The 18,083-nt window shown below is 33.1% G+C and overlaps 1 protein-coding gene and 1 long non-coding RNA gene across 3 annotated transcripts; both read left to right on the top strand.

Annotated features, from left to right (window-relative positions):
- The first annotated feature begins 1,513 nt into the window (after positions 1-1,513).
- Positions 1,514-4,301, top strand: LOC105110432 (transmembrane 9 superfamily member 2-like). Of its 2 annotated transcripts, XM_011005468.1 has the most exons (7): positions 1,514-1,825; positions 1,906-1,946; positions 2,014-2,578; positions 2,700-2,837; positions 2,912-3,068; positions 3,176-3,660; positions 3,993-4,301. In XM_011005468.1, exons 1-7 carry the CDS (start codon positions 1,671-1,673, stop codon positions 4,210-4,212), a joined length of 1,761 nt encoding a protein of 586 aa, XP_011003770.1. In that variant the 5' UTR covers positions 1,514-1,670; the 3' UTR covers positions 4,213-4,301. The 2 variants fall into 2 exon arrangements, with proteins under 2 accessions (XP_011003770.1, XP_011003771.1); XM_011005469.1 differs by lacking the exon at positions 1,906-1,946 and having other exon boundaries at positions 1,661-1,825.
- Positions 4,302-5,480: 1,179 nt separating this feature from the next.
- Positions 5,481-11,506, top strand: LOC105110433 (uncharacterized). Its single transcript, XR_839475.1, has 3 exons — positions 5,481-5,501; positions 8,740-8,743; positions 11,442-11,506. It is a non-coding gene; the product is annotated as an uncharacterized LOC105110433 (long non-coding RNA).
- Positions 11,507-18,083: the final 6,577 nt, after the last annotated feature.

Consider the following 18,083-nt stretch of genomic DNA (forward strand, 5'->3'; position numbering starts at 1 on the left):
ATTTTAAAAAATAACTGCAATCATACTCTCTACAAATAATACAAGGCACTCTGTTTAATTAGGATATTACCATTTATTTTTGTATGTGATTTCAAAAATTAATTTTATATGTTAGATATTTTTATTATTCACAAGATAATTCCAGATGGTAAAATGTAATACCAGGTATTTGTTCCCTAAATAGAGCTTAAAAGGTAATAAAAATAATAATTAATAATAATGAAGGATTCTTAATCGACATGAGTTGTATGTTCGCGGGTATCATACGCAATACCCTTTCAAGTTATTCTTTTAACCATCTAATTAATAACTAGTATGGATTAGTTGTTAAATTCAATTTAAGATTTGACTCGTTAAAAAAGTTGAATCATTGAGTTATTAAAACCTGGTTTAATCTTATTAAAAGTATTACAAAGATGTTTTTTAAGATGCATCTGCAAGTTGTATCTTAAAAATAAATAGACATTAAATCAATTAATAAGTCACTAAATTATTATTTTTAATTAAAAAAATATTATTTTATTATTTAAAAAAATTATATGTTTTTGAGATTATAAGTTTTGGCCAAATCAATTAAATTATAAAGCTAGGTTTTGTTGTAAAATATTTTTTTTTCTTGAGATAATCTTGGTTTAAAGTTTGTGTTGTTGTTGAATTATTATTATTATTATTATTATTAATTCGACTCTAAATAAGTTATATGGAAAAAATAAAATTGAAGTGTCTCATTTTCTTATTTGCATTTATCTGTGATTCAGTTTTTTATATGATAAAATAGGGCCAAAAAGGTTTCATTTGAGTGACTCTTTTAGTCTTATTTATTTGTTGGAAAGTATTTTTTTTAATGAATTATAGAAAAGTAAATTATTTTCTAATATTTGGTAGTATAATAAAAAATAAGTTGAAAAATATTTTCCAGTATTTTATTATGTTATGGAAAATAAGTTAAAAAATAACTTATTAATGCTTTATGTTTCTCAAGTTTATTAAAATAATGAGAAACAAATCTTATAAATTAAAAATTTGAATAAGATTGATGACATTTCTAAATTTTTTATAACTTTCATAAAGTATTTTCTACCCAAAGTTTTGAGGAAAATATTTTTTAAAAAATTAATTTAAATTTTTTTGATTGAAAAATATTTTTTGTTAATTAACTTTTCTAATAATAAATAAATATAAATTGTTTTTAAAAATAATGTTTTCAAAAACAAATACAAACTTAGTCGGTAGACTAAAATCTTATTTTCCTTTTGTTCTATCCAGGAAGAAATAAAAAATCATATCTAATTGTATATTTCTAGGCCATTAAAAAATTTGAAGACGACGGAGTGGCGCATTTGCTGGCGTGTTCAACAAACATGCCGGCAGGTTTGCCTTTTTGTATTCTTTGTATATTAATCAAATTACCAAATCACTCTTGCAACCACCCAACAATAACAAACGAAAAAAACCAATATAAAAATACCATCATGCCCCTAAAGCGAAGTCTAAGACCTTTTGTGCTAAATCCTCAGGTGGGGGGGTCTGACAAGATACATGTTTGAATGTTCCGCCATCACTTTCTCTCTTTCTTTCCGCTCCCTTACAAGTCAACGCTATACATCTACACTAGCAACAGTTGCGTTTGTCTGGGTTGAACGGGAAACTAGCTTTTATTCAACATCATAATGGCGGAGAAGATATTACCGGCGACTTTATTCGTCTCCGTTTTGTTAGTCTTGAGTGTGGACCAGGCTAGTTCAGATGAATCAGATCATCGGTACAGACAAGGAGACCAGGTTCCCTTCTATGTTAACAAAGTCGGACCCTTTCACAATCCTAGGTAAAACTAGTGAATTCTTGTTCAATTGCTTTCTTTTTCTTGTTTTCATAGCTAATGCTTTTTTTTAAAAAAATTTCCAGCGAAACCTACCGTTATTTTGATCTTCCGTATTGCTTGCCAGGTTAGAGTCCCTCCCTCCAATGACACTCTTTTTTCTTTTTTTTTATCTGATTTGGTTTTGTTTGTAGATAAAACGAAGGAGAAAAGGCTGTCTCTAGGTGAAGTACTGAATGGCGATCGTTTGGTAAGTCGGCCTTTCCCTATTGAATTTCTACGCGAAAGAAATTCTGTACCTGTTTGCAAGAAGAAGTTATCAAAGGAAGATGTTGCCAAGTTTCGAGCTGTTATTCATGAGGACTATTATTATCAAATGTATTTTGATGACTTGCCCATCTGGGGGTTCTTGGGGATGGTTAATAAGGAGCAACAAAGATACTACCTGTTCAATCATATCCTTTTAAATATTTATTACAATAAGGATCGTGTGATTGAGATTACGTCTCGCAGTGATACGAAAGCGATGGTGGAACTTACTGAGGATAAAGAGGTAGATGTGGAGTTTCTGTATACAGTGGAGTGGAAGGAAACAGATGTTCCTTTTGAGAAGAGGATGGCTAAGTACTCTCAGTCATATTCGTTGCCTCGTCATTTAGACATCCATCGGAATTCCGCTATAAATTCATGCATGGCAGTTCTTCTTCTTGCTGGATTTCTTGCCGCAATCTTGCGAATCCTTAACAATGACTCTGTCAAGTAAGAATTGTGTTTTTTGGTTGATTATATCCATTTCAGTAAGTGTGTTCAGTCTTCCAATGTCCTAGGGTGTGTATGTATGGCTTTTCTTTGTTCAATGGTACTTTCTGTTTTGATTTAGATATGCTAATGACGAGGAATTAGCCGCAGATCAGGAAGAGACGGGTTGGAAGTGCATTCATGGAGATGTATTTAGGTATCCCAGGCACAAGTCTCTGTTTGCAGCCTGCCTCGGTTCCGGAACCCAGCTATTGACTCTGTAAGTGATTTGTTCGTCCCTTACTGTTATTATTGCTTCTGAAAAAATTGACATGCTTTCTTTGTGCCTTGCAGCACGGTCTTCATTTTTATTTTGGCACTGGTAGGAGTGTTTTATCCATACAACCGGGGAGCTTTACTCACCGCATTGGTTGTCTTATATTCTCTCACATCAGGAATTGCAGGATACACAGCAACCTCATTTTACTGTCAGCTTGGAGGAACAAACTGTGTATTTGCTCATGGACTTTCTTAGCAGGGATGGGTTTGGTGAAAGAAATAATTTTTCTAACTCTACTACTTGAGGTTGTATGTTAATTTTATCTTTATTTGTGGCAGGTTAGAAATCTATTGTTGACAGGATGTCTCTTCTGTGGACCTCTCTTGCTCACATTTTGCTTCCTGAATGCTGTTGCAGTTGCTTATACTGCCACTGCAGCTCTTCCTGTTGGCACGATTGTTGTGATAGCTCTTATATGGACACTTGTATCATCTCCTTTGCTCGTTTTAGGTGGAATTATTGGGAAGAATAGCAAGGCTGAGTTCCAAGCTCCTTGTCGCACCGCAGAATATCCCAGAGAGATTCCACCATTGCGATGGTATCGGCAAACAATTCCTCAAATGGCAATTGCGGGATTTCTGCCATTCATTCTTATACAGACCGAACTTTACTACATCTTTGCTAGTGTGTGGGGTCACAGGATTTATACCTTTTACAGCTTCTTGTTCATCATCTTTATTAGTCTTCTGATAGTCACTGCTTTAATTACGGCCACATTGACCCATTTACAACTTGCTGCTGAGGACCACAGCTGGTGGTGGAGGTATGCATATAGCTGTAATTTATCCAACGTCTAAGCAATTTTCTGATCCATAGCTTCGTTTCATAGTGCATATAAATTCATATCTAAATGCTGCAGATTGCTTCATATCTTGGAGATTGTGGGCTTGGGTTTTAATACAAAAAAAGAAAGTCGGAATTTTTGAGCTTTGGCTATTGATGTTAATGAAGGTGGTTGATCGGAGCAAATTCTTATCATCTGTAGATGAATTACAACCAAATGGAAGAGCAGACATTTGAATGGATGTTAACTGCAGTTTTCTGCCTGATATGTGAGTGTTAGAGGATTGATATATTTGCTTTATTTGGTGACAGGTCTTTTCTCTGTGGCGGATCAACTGGCTTATTTATATATGCCTACTGCTTTCATTACTACTACGCACGCACAGAAATGTCTGGTTTCATGCAAACCTCCTTCATGTTTGGGTACATGGCTTGCGTCTCTTTTGGTTGCTTCCTTATGCTGGGCACTGTAGGTTATCTTGCAGCTTTGCGTTTTGTCCGGCATGTATATGGTTCAATCAAGTGTGAGTAGCCTGTGAGCCCTCGTCGGCGCAACTCCAACCCAGGTGCTAAATGGAGAGCCAAAAATAAAATAAAAAAGCAATATTTTGGCTTGTTTTTCGTACTACAAGGAAAAAGCTAAACAAAATGTTGTTTTAGCATTTCTCTCATAAAAATGCTATTACTACACATCTTGCAAAAATAGTGTTTTTTTTTCAATAATGTTTTCCTTTGATTTTTTTTAAATTTAATGTTTTTTTAGTTTGTTTTCAATGAGATTATTCTGGTTTTATGATCTATATCATGGGTTTATTAAGTTTACTTAGGTTGACACGTGTTTTTTTTGTTTTGTTAATTATTTTTTTTAATTTTATTCTTTAACATTAGATTGATTAAGAATTTTTCAACTTGTTTTTAAATTCTTCAAGTTAATCAGGTTATATTAGTTTATTAAAATAATTGGGTATAAACTATATTAAAATACAATCGATTCTTTTAAATAATTTTATATAAGTGGAGTTGAGTAAAAAATTCATATTTACACCATTCAAAAAGTTAATCTAATTTTTTTAAATAACATCTCTTTTTGGAGATGCTCTAAAAAATTATTATGTATTTTTCTCACTACACCATGTTGAGATGTTTCCTGCTAATTATTATCTAGTGCATTTTACGAGGAATTTAATATAGATGAAAGTTGTTTTTTACTTGAAAATATATTAAAATAATTTTTTAATTTTTTTTATATTAACATATTAAAATAATATAAAAATACTAAAATATTATTAAAGCAAAAAAATTTAAATGACGGAAAGTGTTTTTCATTGACCAACTTTCCTAACAGCAAACAAACACAAGAAAGTTTGAAAAGTGATTTCTCAGAAATTATTTTTTGAAAAACAAACACAACTAAAAAGAAAAACACTTTCTTGAAAACCAAGCCAAATTTTTCTTTGACTGAAAAATGTTTTTCTTTGACCGAAAAGTATTTTCCGTTAATCAATTTTTTTAATGGCAAATAAACACGAAAAAGTTTGAAAAGTGGTTTCTTATAAATTATTTTTTAAAAAACAAACATGTTTTTAATAAAAAGTAGGGTGCACCTCAATGTCAAATGCCGAACACTTGTGTTATATAATTTGGATTGTTTTAGAAGACTTTGTAATATTTTTGTATACACCAATTCAAAATAATTTTTTTACTCTCACAAGATTTAAGTCATGGGTGTAAGTTGATATGTACCATTTCACCACTTCACATGCAACATAGTGGCACACTAGCAGACCACGACATGTAGGGATGGGAAGACCACAATGTGTAGTGGCAAGATGGAAGAGACCACAACGTGTAGTGGCAAGATGGAAGACTTAGTCTAATTTGTGTATTTGGTCATTATCTGTTGAGTCAGTTTGTTTCTGTTCTGTTTTTCAGCATTCCTATTCTATAGCAATGTTTGTTATTTTCCTACCATTACTGTTATATCTATATATAGCCTAAAAGAGTTTAGGAAGATATATGCAGTTATTTCTTAAACAACCTTTTATTTTTCCTATTTTCTTCTTGATTCTAAAATTATACATATTAGTGGTATCAGAGCTAGGTTACAACCATGGACACTTGCGGTTTAACAAATGTAGAATTTCATAATGATGTCAATGAAATCTTGGCACGACATGAGATCAGTTTCGATAAGGTGAACGCAGCCTTACAAACAGTGTTAACCAAGCTCCGAGTTCTTCGAGCTCCGAGTAGCCAAAACAATAACTCTTTTGAAACAAACCCCTTTGCTCGTGATGAATCCTCACATCTATATACTTCTCGCTTTAACATTACCAAAGACTACTCTTATCACAACCTCAAGTTGTCTTTTCTAAAATTTAATGGAGATGATCCAACGGGATGAATTTACAAGGTAGAGCAATATTTTGAATTTCAAAGTATTAAGTTGGAACAACAAGTTCAGCTAGCCTCATTCTATTTAGAAGGCATCGCCTTGCAATAGCACTAGTGGCTGGCAGAATTTCATGGACCACTAACATGGGATGAGTTCACCAATGTTATATAACTTTGGTTTGGTCCAACTGACCACGAGGATCCATCAGAAGCTCTGACTCGCCTTAAACAAACCCCCACCATCGCAGCTTATCAAGAAGCTTTTAAAAGGCTTTCTCACAGAGTGGACAACCTGCTAGAAAAAAATTTTAATAGCTTGTTTTATTCCAAGACTCAGAGATGACATTCGCATAAATGTGAAAATTAAACAACCTGGAACCTTGACAGATACAATAGGGGTGGCTCGACTAATTAAGGAACGCAACCAACTGCAGAAGAGACCAAATCAACAACTTCATTTCCAACCAGTTTATGTAGCAGCAAAGACCTCATCCAATCCAGTGGCTGGAGTGCTAGGACCTCCATCAAATCAACGCGATAGCCAAAGTTCCATTAGCCCCACCAGCAACCTTCCATAGAATCACCAATCAAAAGGCACAAAAACGACGAGAGAAGGTTATGCTATTACCGTGGTGAGAAGTTCGTTCCAGGACATCGTTGTGCGCGACCATAATTATTTATGATCGAAGATTCACCTCATACGGATACTGAAGATGTTAAGATCAACCAACTTGATCTAGAACTTTTAAAAGTTCTACCTGAAATTTCATTTCATGTAATTATAGGAACCGAACATCTACATACCATATGCGTCCTTGGCAAGTTAAAGAACAAGAATGTAACAATGCTAATAAATAAAGGCAACACTCACACCTTTATTGATTAGGCTATGGTCTCTAGATTCAGATTACTAATAATTCAGGGTAAGAAATTACAAGTCATGGTGGCTAACAGAGAAAAGATCAAATGTGTTGGACAATGTCAGGTGCTTATCCTCATCATTCAAGGGCTTCCTGTCACCACCGATTACTGCATTCTTCCTGTTGCAGCATGCCAGTTGGTATTAGAAGTGTAATGGCTTGTAACTCTCGGACCATTTAAGACTGATTACAAGTAGCTCACCATGAATTTCAACATTGCAGGAACTTCTCACATATTTTAGGGATTAAGGAGAACTGGCATTGAAGCCTTAACAGATAAGGAATTCAATGGATTACAAGGCTTGGGATTATTTTTTCAAATAATTCTTTCCAATAGCAACAGCGAACCATCGTCCTATCCTTCTGAGTTCAGTCAACTTTTAGCTCAATTCTCTCAGGTATTTGAAACATCAACCTGCTTACCTCCACAGCGGTCACATGACCATCACATTCCATTGCTTCCTACAGCTGGACCAGTCACTGTGAGGCCATATCGATATCATTATTACCAAAAGACTGAAATAGAGAAAATGGTCAAAGAGCTTCTGCAATCTAATTTAATAAGACCAAGCCACAACCCGTTCTCCTCCTCAATTCTATTAGTAAAGAAAGCCAATGGTGTATGACGATTTTATGTGGATTATCGAGCTCTAAATGACATCACGATGAAAGATAAGTATCCAATTCCTATAATTGATGAATTATTAGATGAGTTGCATGGCATCAAATTTTATTCTAAATTGGATTTATGTTCTAGATATCATCAAATCCGCGTGCATGATGCTGACATTCATAAAACCGCTTTTAGAACTCATAAAGGGCATTATGAATTTATTGTGATTCAATTTGGTCTCATCAACGCACCTGTAACATTTCAAAGTCTCATGAATGATCTTTTTCGTCCTTACCTCTAACACTTTATTTTGGTTTTCTTTGATGACATTCTAGTATATTCAAGATCATGGGAGAACCATCTCACTCATCTACAAACTTTTCTACAGATCTATCAACTAACAGTTTATTTGCCAAATTGTCCAAATGTGAATTCGGAGTTTTACGGGTCAACTATTTGGGCCACATCATTTCTAAGTAAGGGGTATTGGTTGACCCCATCAAAATCTAAGCTGTCATTGAATGGCCACCACCAACAGCAGCAAAAAGGGTCCATGGATTCCTAGGTTTAGCAAGTTACTATTAAAAATTTATCCGTCATTTTGGGTGCATAGCAGCACCTCTGACCCATCTCTTGACCAAAGATGGATTTCAGTGGAACAAGGCAGCATAGAAGGCCTTCCAACAGTTGAAAGAAGCACTGACATCCTCGCCAATCTTATGCCTTCCTGATTTTACTCAACAATTCATCATTGAATCCGATGCGAGTGGAATCGGACTTAGTGCAATTATGCTTTAACAAAACCAACCGATTGCCTATTTTATTGAAGCATTGAAAGGGTTAGCCTTAGTATTGTCCACCCACGAAAAAGAAATGTTGGCAATTGTCAAGGCAATCAAGAAATGGCATCCATACTTGTTGGGGAAACCTTTTACAATTCACACTGACCATAAAAGTCTCAAATATCTCCTGGAGCAACGAATTACTACACTCGCACAAACATGCTTGCTGCCAAAACTACTTGGTTTTGATCACAAAATTGATTATAAACGCGGGCCTGAAAATCAAGGTGCTGATTCATTATCACGTGTAGTTGAATTCCAATTTATATCCATTTCTTAACCATATGTAGATTGGTGGCCAATACTTCAGAAAAAAGTCTAGCAGGACTTCTTTTATGCCACCTTACTACACAAACAACCCTCTTAAGCCAACCATCAGCTGCTCCTCCGCTCCTCCGTGATGATGTTTGGTTCAAGAGAGACAAAATCTATGTGAGCCCCATCTCCCTTTTGATTTTAAAGATTTTGGTTGACTGCCATTCGTCACCCGTAGGTAGGCACTTTGGTTCCATAAAACTCTATCTTGTATCAGACAGAGTTTTTTTTGGTCTAATATGCATCAACATATGAAGGAATTCTTGCAACAATATGATGTCTATCAACGGTTTAAAACGAATTGTATGCAGCCGGCAGGGTTGCTTCAGCCTCTACTAATCCCTACTCAAATATGGACTGATGTCTCCATGAACTTTATTGAAGGATTACCATCTTCTAATGGTTATACTGTCATCATGGTTATCATTCACAGATTGATGCTCACTTTGTTGCCTTAAAACATCCATTTTTTGTTGTCAGTGTTGCCAAGGTATTTGTTGCTAATGTGGTTCGCCTGCATGGAATTCCAACTTCCATTGTTAGCGACCGGGACAAGGTGTTTATTCATGCTTTTTGGCGCACATTATTCTAGCTGCAGGGAACCCAGTTGTGTATGAGTTCAAGTTATCATCCCTAATTTGATGACCAAACTAAAGTTTTCAATCGGACTTTGGAGCAATATTTACATTGTTTTGCAAGAGACCAGCCATGAAAATGGTTTGAATGGATTCCCTAGGTTGAGTTTAGTTACAATACTTCCATTTATTCTTCCACTAAGATGACACCCTTTGAAGTTGTTTATAGGGTCCCCCCTCCCAACTTATTGGCTTATATACCTAGAACTTCTCGCATCCAAACAGATGATGAATACCTGCGTGACAGGGATACCATCCTACTTGAGTTGTGTCATAACCTTTTGTTGGCTTAAAATCGGATGAAATGTCAAGCGGACCAACACCGGCGCAAGGTATCTCTTGCCGTGGGAGATTATATGTATTTAAAACTTCAGCCCTATTGGCAAACTTTTGTGACTTTTCGAGCTTCTCTTAAACTTGCCTCATGATTTTTTGGTCCATACAAAGTATTTGAGAAGGTCGGTTTGGTGGCTTATAAACTGGCCTTACCTCTTGGTTCTCGAATTCATGATGTGTTTCATGTCATTTTGTTAAAGAAGCATTTGGGTCCAGTTACTCCTTCCTCTCTTGAACTCCCCATTGTCTCGATTACTTTGGTTGTTCTCACACAACCTGAAGTTGTTTTAGACCGATGTGTGACACGACTAAAAGATTGATGTCTTCTCCCAAGTGCAGAAGTGTTGAAGTAATAAATAACCCGGCAAGACCGGAGTCGAACCACAAGGAGGTTAATTGTACAAATTATAAATAACAATAATACAACAACAAAAACAATAACAACAAGAACAATAATAATAGTAATAACAGCAATAATAATAATAATAATTATAAAACATGTTAGTATCAAACATTAAAGTCCATATTAAGTTTACATTATACTTATTCTTACACCATTAGTGTAACCTTTTCACCTTGACATAATTAACTTAGCTAGACATAATGAAAGAAAGCAAAATAGATAAACAAAATAAGAACATAAAAGTTAACTAAGTAAAGGAAAGGAAATGAAAGGCATAAACTTAATATTAATGAAAACAAAGCATAAAAAATACAAAGAGAGAAAGGAAGAGCATGATCTTGATCTGAACACCAAGATGCCTAAATGCATGGCAAATGCCTCCTTTTATAGGCCAAAAATGGGAACTATTGATTTGATGACTAATTGATAAGTGGGTGACCAACTTTTGACTTGGTGACAATCCTTATCTTCTCTTGTCTGCCCAAAACGTCATTGATAACGTCAAAATTGGAGCCAGTTGCAAACATGAAAGTTGTAGGCAATTGTCTCAGCTTTCTTGTGTAAAAACTTCAGCTCATTTGGACTTCTAGAACTCCAGATATGGCCAAAATACCGAACAGTGCTCGGGCTGGAAGACAGATTCGGGCTTCTTTGTTGTTGCTACAATTTGGACTTGATAATGGCCTTTTTAGATCTTGGGCTCCATATGAAAGTTGTAGGCCTATGTCTTACCTTTCCATCCATATAAATTGGACCTAAATCTGAGATCTGTAGCTCCAGATATGACCCAATTACCGAACAGTGTTCCGGTTTGGATTGCACCGACATCTCTTTTCTAAGTTTGGCCATCTCTTTATCCTTGCAATTTAAGTTCTTAAAGTCATCAATCAATTTTTTCATTTATGTGATAGGCCTGCATTTAAAATGAACATTTACCATAAATTAAAGGTATCTTATATTATTAGATATATTATTATAAAATATGCTTTAGTTAAGGAGTTATTGATACTTCAAGTGTAAAATAATGATATAAAACCTTGATAAAAATGCACTTTTAAGTACTACTCAATGTGTGATATGCAGAGGTAATTATCATCCAAAATCTGAAATTTTGATGAAATGAGTCTGTGCACCAATAAAAAACGCTACTTGGGAGAATGAGTGGCGTTTCTCCAAGTCCTATCCTGACTTCCTCCTTGTGGACAAGGTTCCTTAAGGGGTGGGGAATGATACGTACCACTTCACATGCAATGTAGTGGCACACTTGCAGACCACGACGTGCAGGGATGAGAAGACCATGGAGTGTAGTGGCAAGATGGAAGAGACCACGATGTGTAGTGGCAAGGTGGAAGACTTAGTCTAATTTGTGTATTTGGTCATTATCTATTGAGTCAGTTTGTTTCTGTTCTGTTTTTCAGCATTCCTATTCTGTAGTAATGTTTGTTATTTTCCTACTTGTACTGCTATATCTATATATAGCCTAAAAGAATTCAGAAAGATATATATGCAGTTATTTCTTAAACAACCTTTTCTTTTTCCTATTTTCTTCTTGATTCTAAAATTATACATATCATAAGCTGATTTTTAACTAGATAACTTGAATTTAACTTGATTAACTTTCATTTAATTTGATTTGCATCTTACCTGCGTTTTGATATGTACCAAATTACCAGGTTTAATCTTTTCTTGTCCTTGTGCTTAATATGTTGTCTCTCAATTTAATTTGTTTGTGCTCCAGATGTTGCTCTCAATCCAATACTTGTTGTCTTTCTAAAACGAAAAAGCATTACAGTTTTGAAATTGGATTCATTTGCACATTAATTTTGATAATTTAATGTAATTTTTATGTTTATAATAAAATATTAAATTATATAATTGAATTCAATTACAATACTTTAAATACCTATGAAATTGAATTGAATTAGTAATCTTAACTATTTTATCTTTAATTCATATTTTGCCATAAAAAATTAGTGAGAAGCATGTTACGAGAGCGAAATGAGTTGAGCATATATAAAGAAGTATCAGATATTAGAATCTTGTTACCAGAAAGTATGAGATGTTCAAACACTGAGCAAGCTGCTGAAACAGGAGCATTATACAGCACTGGAATTCCGGTGGCCGGGTTGCTTCCAAAACCTTCTCCGGCTCATCCAGGAACATGGCTTAGTAACAGGCCAGTACTTTAACTATCCCTGTATTACAGTATCAGAAAGCTTGCAGTCTTTCTCCACAAACTGTGTAATGCAACAAGAAAGCTTGCAGTCTTTCTCCACAAACTGCGTAATGCAACGAGATAATTATTGGTGGTTCATTGCTAAGCATATTGGCTTGGGCAGAGGAATCATAGCACGAACAAGAAGATATAATGTTCTTCTTTCGATGGCAGTGCAAACCCACAAATGATACTGCCTAGAATTTCTAAAAGCTCAGCAATACCATTGCACTTCTCACCCTAAAAAAATAAACCGGTCGAAAATGTTATTCGTAGCTTTCCTGATAAGTAGTTGAACTAAGGAGAGGAGAAAGAGATAAGAAATCACTACTGGGAGGTTTTAAGGTTTCTGAGAGAAAAAACAGAGGAGGGTTTTTGAAATAATATTTTTTTATTTGGAATTGTTATTTGTTTTTATCTATTTTTTATAATTTAAATTTCATTTGAAATTCTAATCAATACCTTAATAAATATCCCTAACATAAAAATTGATTTAATTATTGAAATTAAATTCAATTTCTAGAATTTTAAATAGCATGTTAAGGTTTCTCTTTTTCTAAAAATAAATAAATAAACCACACCGGGTCATATACAATGGAAAAAATTTATGAGCCATTTAAATTTAAATTTAAGAAATTCATTTCTAATTATTTTTATTGGGGTAACTACAAATTAGTCCCTAACCTATTTGGTGTTTCATAGACTGGTCTCTAACCAATAGCTTTTTTGCTAGACATGACATGTCTTGACTTAAACTTGATTTAACATGTACTAGACTTTGCCTGCATTAAAGTTGAGGTTACATATTATTTTTTAAATAAAATATTTACATATACAAGTTATTTTAAAAATAAATTTAGTTAGTCAGGTTATATTTCCAATCAACTAAAAACTTTAGCTTTATTTAAATTTTATAAAAAAAAAACAACAATCTTCATAATAATATGGGAAAAAAACTTTATCCAAGAGCAAACAAATTCTACGTAGGAGTGCATACATTAAAAATATTATAAAAAATAAATTTTATTTCTTTTTTAAAATAAGTTAAATCTATATAAAATGTTTTAAAAATAATTATAAATGAATCACATCAATCTCATAAAAAAAAATTAAACATACTCAATATAAATAAACAATACTCACTATTTCAAAAAGTTAAATAAACAAAAAACAAAATAACAAAGAAGTGATATTAATCAAACATAAATGCAAAAAATATTTTTGAAAATACATATAAAAAATTAGTAATTAAAAAAATAATAAAAAATATTAAGGTCAAACGCTGCAGGCCTGGTAAGTCAAACCTAATGTTTGGCCTATAAAAAAAAGGCTCGCACGTGGAGCTTTATTTTTTTTTGAAACATTGTCTACCCCATTCTTTAGTAAAAAAAATAGAAAATATATCATTGATAGTTGTGCAGAATAAAAAAAGGGCTTTTGCTTTTTTAACACAAAACATATTTTCAATCAATTTATTCTCAAAATGCACCCTTGGAAGTTTGTTTAACCATTCCATTATCTTAAAAAAAAACATACAAAAAACCATTCTAAAACCCATAATCAACCAAAAACCTAAAATCTTTTAGAGCTTAGATATTTTTTTAAGTGTTTTCAAGTAAGAAAACACTTAATCTTAACTCTTCTAATTATATGGAACCATTTGACATAAAATTGACCGTTTTAGTAGCTAGAATCGTCGTCAATGACAACTTTCTCTTTCTAAGCCTGAATCCGACGATCCCTTTCTCTCCTCCACTAAAAAAAACAAAAAATAAAGAAAAATAAAATATGGTACCAAAATATAATGTTTATAAACTACACTATTAAACAGTTTTATTGACGGATTAATTTCGTTAGTGTGAGGCACGAAAACTATCAGTAATACTTTTAGTGACGACATCAGTGATGGAATAAGTCCATCAGAGGCATGATCGTTGGTAATTTCTCATTCCATCACCAATTCTATCGGTAATTAAAAAACCAAACACTGACGGTATTATAGACAGCTAAGCACGCCAAAAAAAATTCCCACAAGAAATTTACCGATGGAATAATTCTGTCTGCATTTTCAACGGTAATTGCAGATGGACTATCTATTGGTGATTGTGGCATGAGTGATAAATATTTCAGACTTTGTCAAATATCGATGGAATACATCCGTCGGTAAAAGTCATGGTCAATACCAACGGAATTGATTTGTCGGTGATTGTGGCACGACCCGTAAATGTTTTTCAACTCTCAATAAAATACCGATGGCTTGGTTCTCTCTATAAGGCTGTCGGTATTTATTTAAAATATTTTTAAAAAATATTTATTAACAATAAAAAACTTAATAACCAAATAAATTTGTATTAAACATAAAAAATGTAAAAATAATGTTAATGATATTCATCAAAATATTCATTACAAATTTAATATTTTAAAAAATAAAATTAAACTAATTAAAATAGTGGAGGAGGAGGAGGAGGCTGGTTGTTGCTAGGATCGTACGATAAAAAAAGAGAGCAGCACATGGATCATCACCCATCTTTGATCTAATCTCCATCACCATTTAATAGAGCTGAGCATAATTCATCGAGAGGCATTCATATTGTTGTTTCATGGCTAAGAACTCCTTTGACTGGGTGCTCGATACTGATAGAGAGCTCTCAACAACTGAGATACTATAGGCTGACTGTAATTTTTTTACCATAGTGTTGGAGAGCCCGTAGACCTGATTTTTATCAGGTCCATTAGACAATCCGACCTCCATCCATAAATCTGGATTAAAATTTAGATGGGTCGAAGGATCGTCCTTATATCTCTCTCTCAACTGGCTATTATAGGTCTCTTGAATTTTTATTTTTTTTAAATCATCATATTCAATTCAAGAAATTAATAACTTACAAAATAAAATGATTGAACAAACATACCACAAAATGCTGAGCACGGTTGTCTATGTACTGCTACACCTTTTTTTGCAGTCTTGACTCCGCACGTGCGTCTCTACAAATAGCTCCATTGGATTCGACTCACTTCCAAAAGACATAGCTTGCAAGGAAAAAAAATTACAAGTTAAATATATTTATAAGCAACAACAAATTAATTAACAATATATTTCATTTACATTTAATTTTATCATCCGCTTCGCATGTGCACTGAATAGGACGGAGCTTCCAGTGTACGTGGTCACCAAACCATGAATTTGCCGGTTTCAATTGATGACTTTGGATTGTGAGCGCATTGAAAACTACTCAAATGTCACGTGCTCAATATATGTCGCCCATATATCTCCTGAGATGAATGGCGGTTTGAATTCCGCCAAACCACCACCTCATTTTATTCTTCTTGATCGTTGTCCCTCATATATCTTTTCGTCTTTTTTGGGTGTCATATAAAAAATTACGCAACCTACTTTTATAGTAACTAATTAGAATTTAGAACATAAAATTATAAATAAAAAATAAATATTATTTTCGATGTTACCTAGTTGTTGCGTGATTCTCCCATACCTTTCTGATAATATTGTTGTCCACGCTATTCCACTCAAATTTATTCAGTATATATAAATAATTCATTGTAAATAAAAATAGTACAAGATATAAAATTACAAAAATTATTTATTAAAAACAAACTAGAAATTAAAAATTAACACCTACCTGAAATAGGTGAAACCAGGCATAGATACTAGGTCTCCACTCAGGATGTCTGGAGACCTGATTCTATTGATATAATAGAATCCCCATCGATGATTTAAACGCCAATGTAATTGTCCTGGTAGCCTCAATGTTCGTGAATCTAAAATTAAATAATAAAAAATTAATTAGTTGTTCATAAATTATGTTATAAGTATATAAAAAAACTAAAACCTAAACCAACTTACATTGAGAGGTCATCCTTCCATTGTGCATGATACTTGCGGGTGAATTGATCTCACAGGTGAATTGATCTCTACGCTGTGAAACCGCGCTAGAAGAGATTGCATCACAAGTTGATGTAGATGAATCGCTGTGATCAGCACCTAAGGAGATGTCCTCCTCGCTGCTAGAAGAATTAGCTGCAACCGTCTATTGACGACATGCTGTAGATTTCATTTGACACAACTACATAAATGTATATGAATTATTACATAATTAACTTTGATTATTTTAAAAAAATTCGGTAGCACCTCTCCTATACTAGGAACTACCAACAGTTTTCAAACCTGCAATCTCATAATAATTACAATATAATTGACTCCAACAACATCATATATACAACCTAATATCTATAGAAATTCAATCATTAACAAAAATTCGGCAGCACCTCCCATATATTGGAGATTATCCAAAGTTTTCAAACCTGTAATCTTTACAATAACCACAATCCATATAATCTCTAGCAACATCATGTATACAACCTAATGTCTATAAAAGTTCAATCATTAAAACGACAACACCTCCCCTATATTAGAGATTATCCATAATTTTCTTACCTACAAATATTAATAATTACACAAATATTGCAAAATCAACTCTATATAACCTAACATCTATAAAAATTCAACATCTATATATTTTCAACTAACATCAATATAAATTCATAAATAATAATTAAAATTAATCAAAATAATAAACAACATAACAAACAATAACACCCTAAAATTAAGATAAACTAATTAAATTAAATTCTATATTTTAATTAACATTTAAAATATAAATTCAATAATAACAATTATGGCAAAACAAACAATAATATTCTAATATTAAGATAAACTAATTAAAATTAATTCTATATTTCAATTCACATTTAAAATATAAATTCAACAATAGCAATTATTGCAATACAAACAATAATATCCTAAAATTAATAAATAAAATGAAAAAACTAAATAACACTACACAAAACATCTTAAATACAAAACAAACAATATACAAAACTAAAAAACACTATATCAATTCAAAATAAATTTAGGAATAAAAAATGGTTACGTTAATAGTGTGTTGTTACTATAAAAAATACACAAAACAAAGAACACCAAAAAATTAATCATAAATAAAATAAAAAATACAAAGATAAAGAAAAAAGATTACATACCTTTTACTATGTTTAAAACTACCACAAAAACAATAAAATCTCTTTCAAAAACTAAACTTAAATGGAGAGGAGAAGAGAAATGGAGATGAGAGCTGAGAGAAAAAACTGAACCAAATGAGGGGGGGTTTTATATACCAATTTTTACGATGATATTACCAGTGGACCAGTAATTGTTGTTAGTGGCATTAAATTCCATCGGTAATTTCTATTGGTAATAAATTGATATTCGCATCAAAAATTTCAAAAATCCCGCCTAACTTTTCAATTCGTTGGCCAATTCGTCGAAAACAGTGTTGTTGGCAATTTCATCAGTAAACATGCCGACCGACCACGCCTCTGAGAGGCGTGTGCTTTGGGATGTGCACTTTCTGTTAGTGAATTTGTCAATAATTATGGCACAATTCCGTAATTTTTTCCAACTTTTGGTAAAATACCACCGGGTACCAACCATCAGTGTACCCATCGGTAATTATGGCACAAGTCGGTAATTGTTTTCCAACCCTTGGTAAAATACCAACGGGTACCAATCTATTGGTGTACCCATCGGTAATTATGGCACATGTCCGTAATTTTTTTCCAACTCTTAGTAAAATACCAACGGGTAGCAAGCCATCGGTGAAACTCTTAATATTTCTGCAGCTACTCTATGTATTTTTCTCTATCCTCCCTCACAAA

Source organism: Populus euphratica, unplaced genomic scaffold (assembly GCF_000495115.2).
Source record: "Populus euphratica unplaced genomic scaffold, PopEup_1.0 scaffold253.1, whole genome shotgun sequence".
Classification (NCBI taxonomy): Eukaryota; Viridiplantae; Streptophyta; class Magnoliopsida; order Malpighiales; family Salicaceae; genus Populus; species Populus euphratica.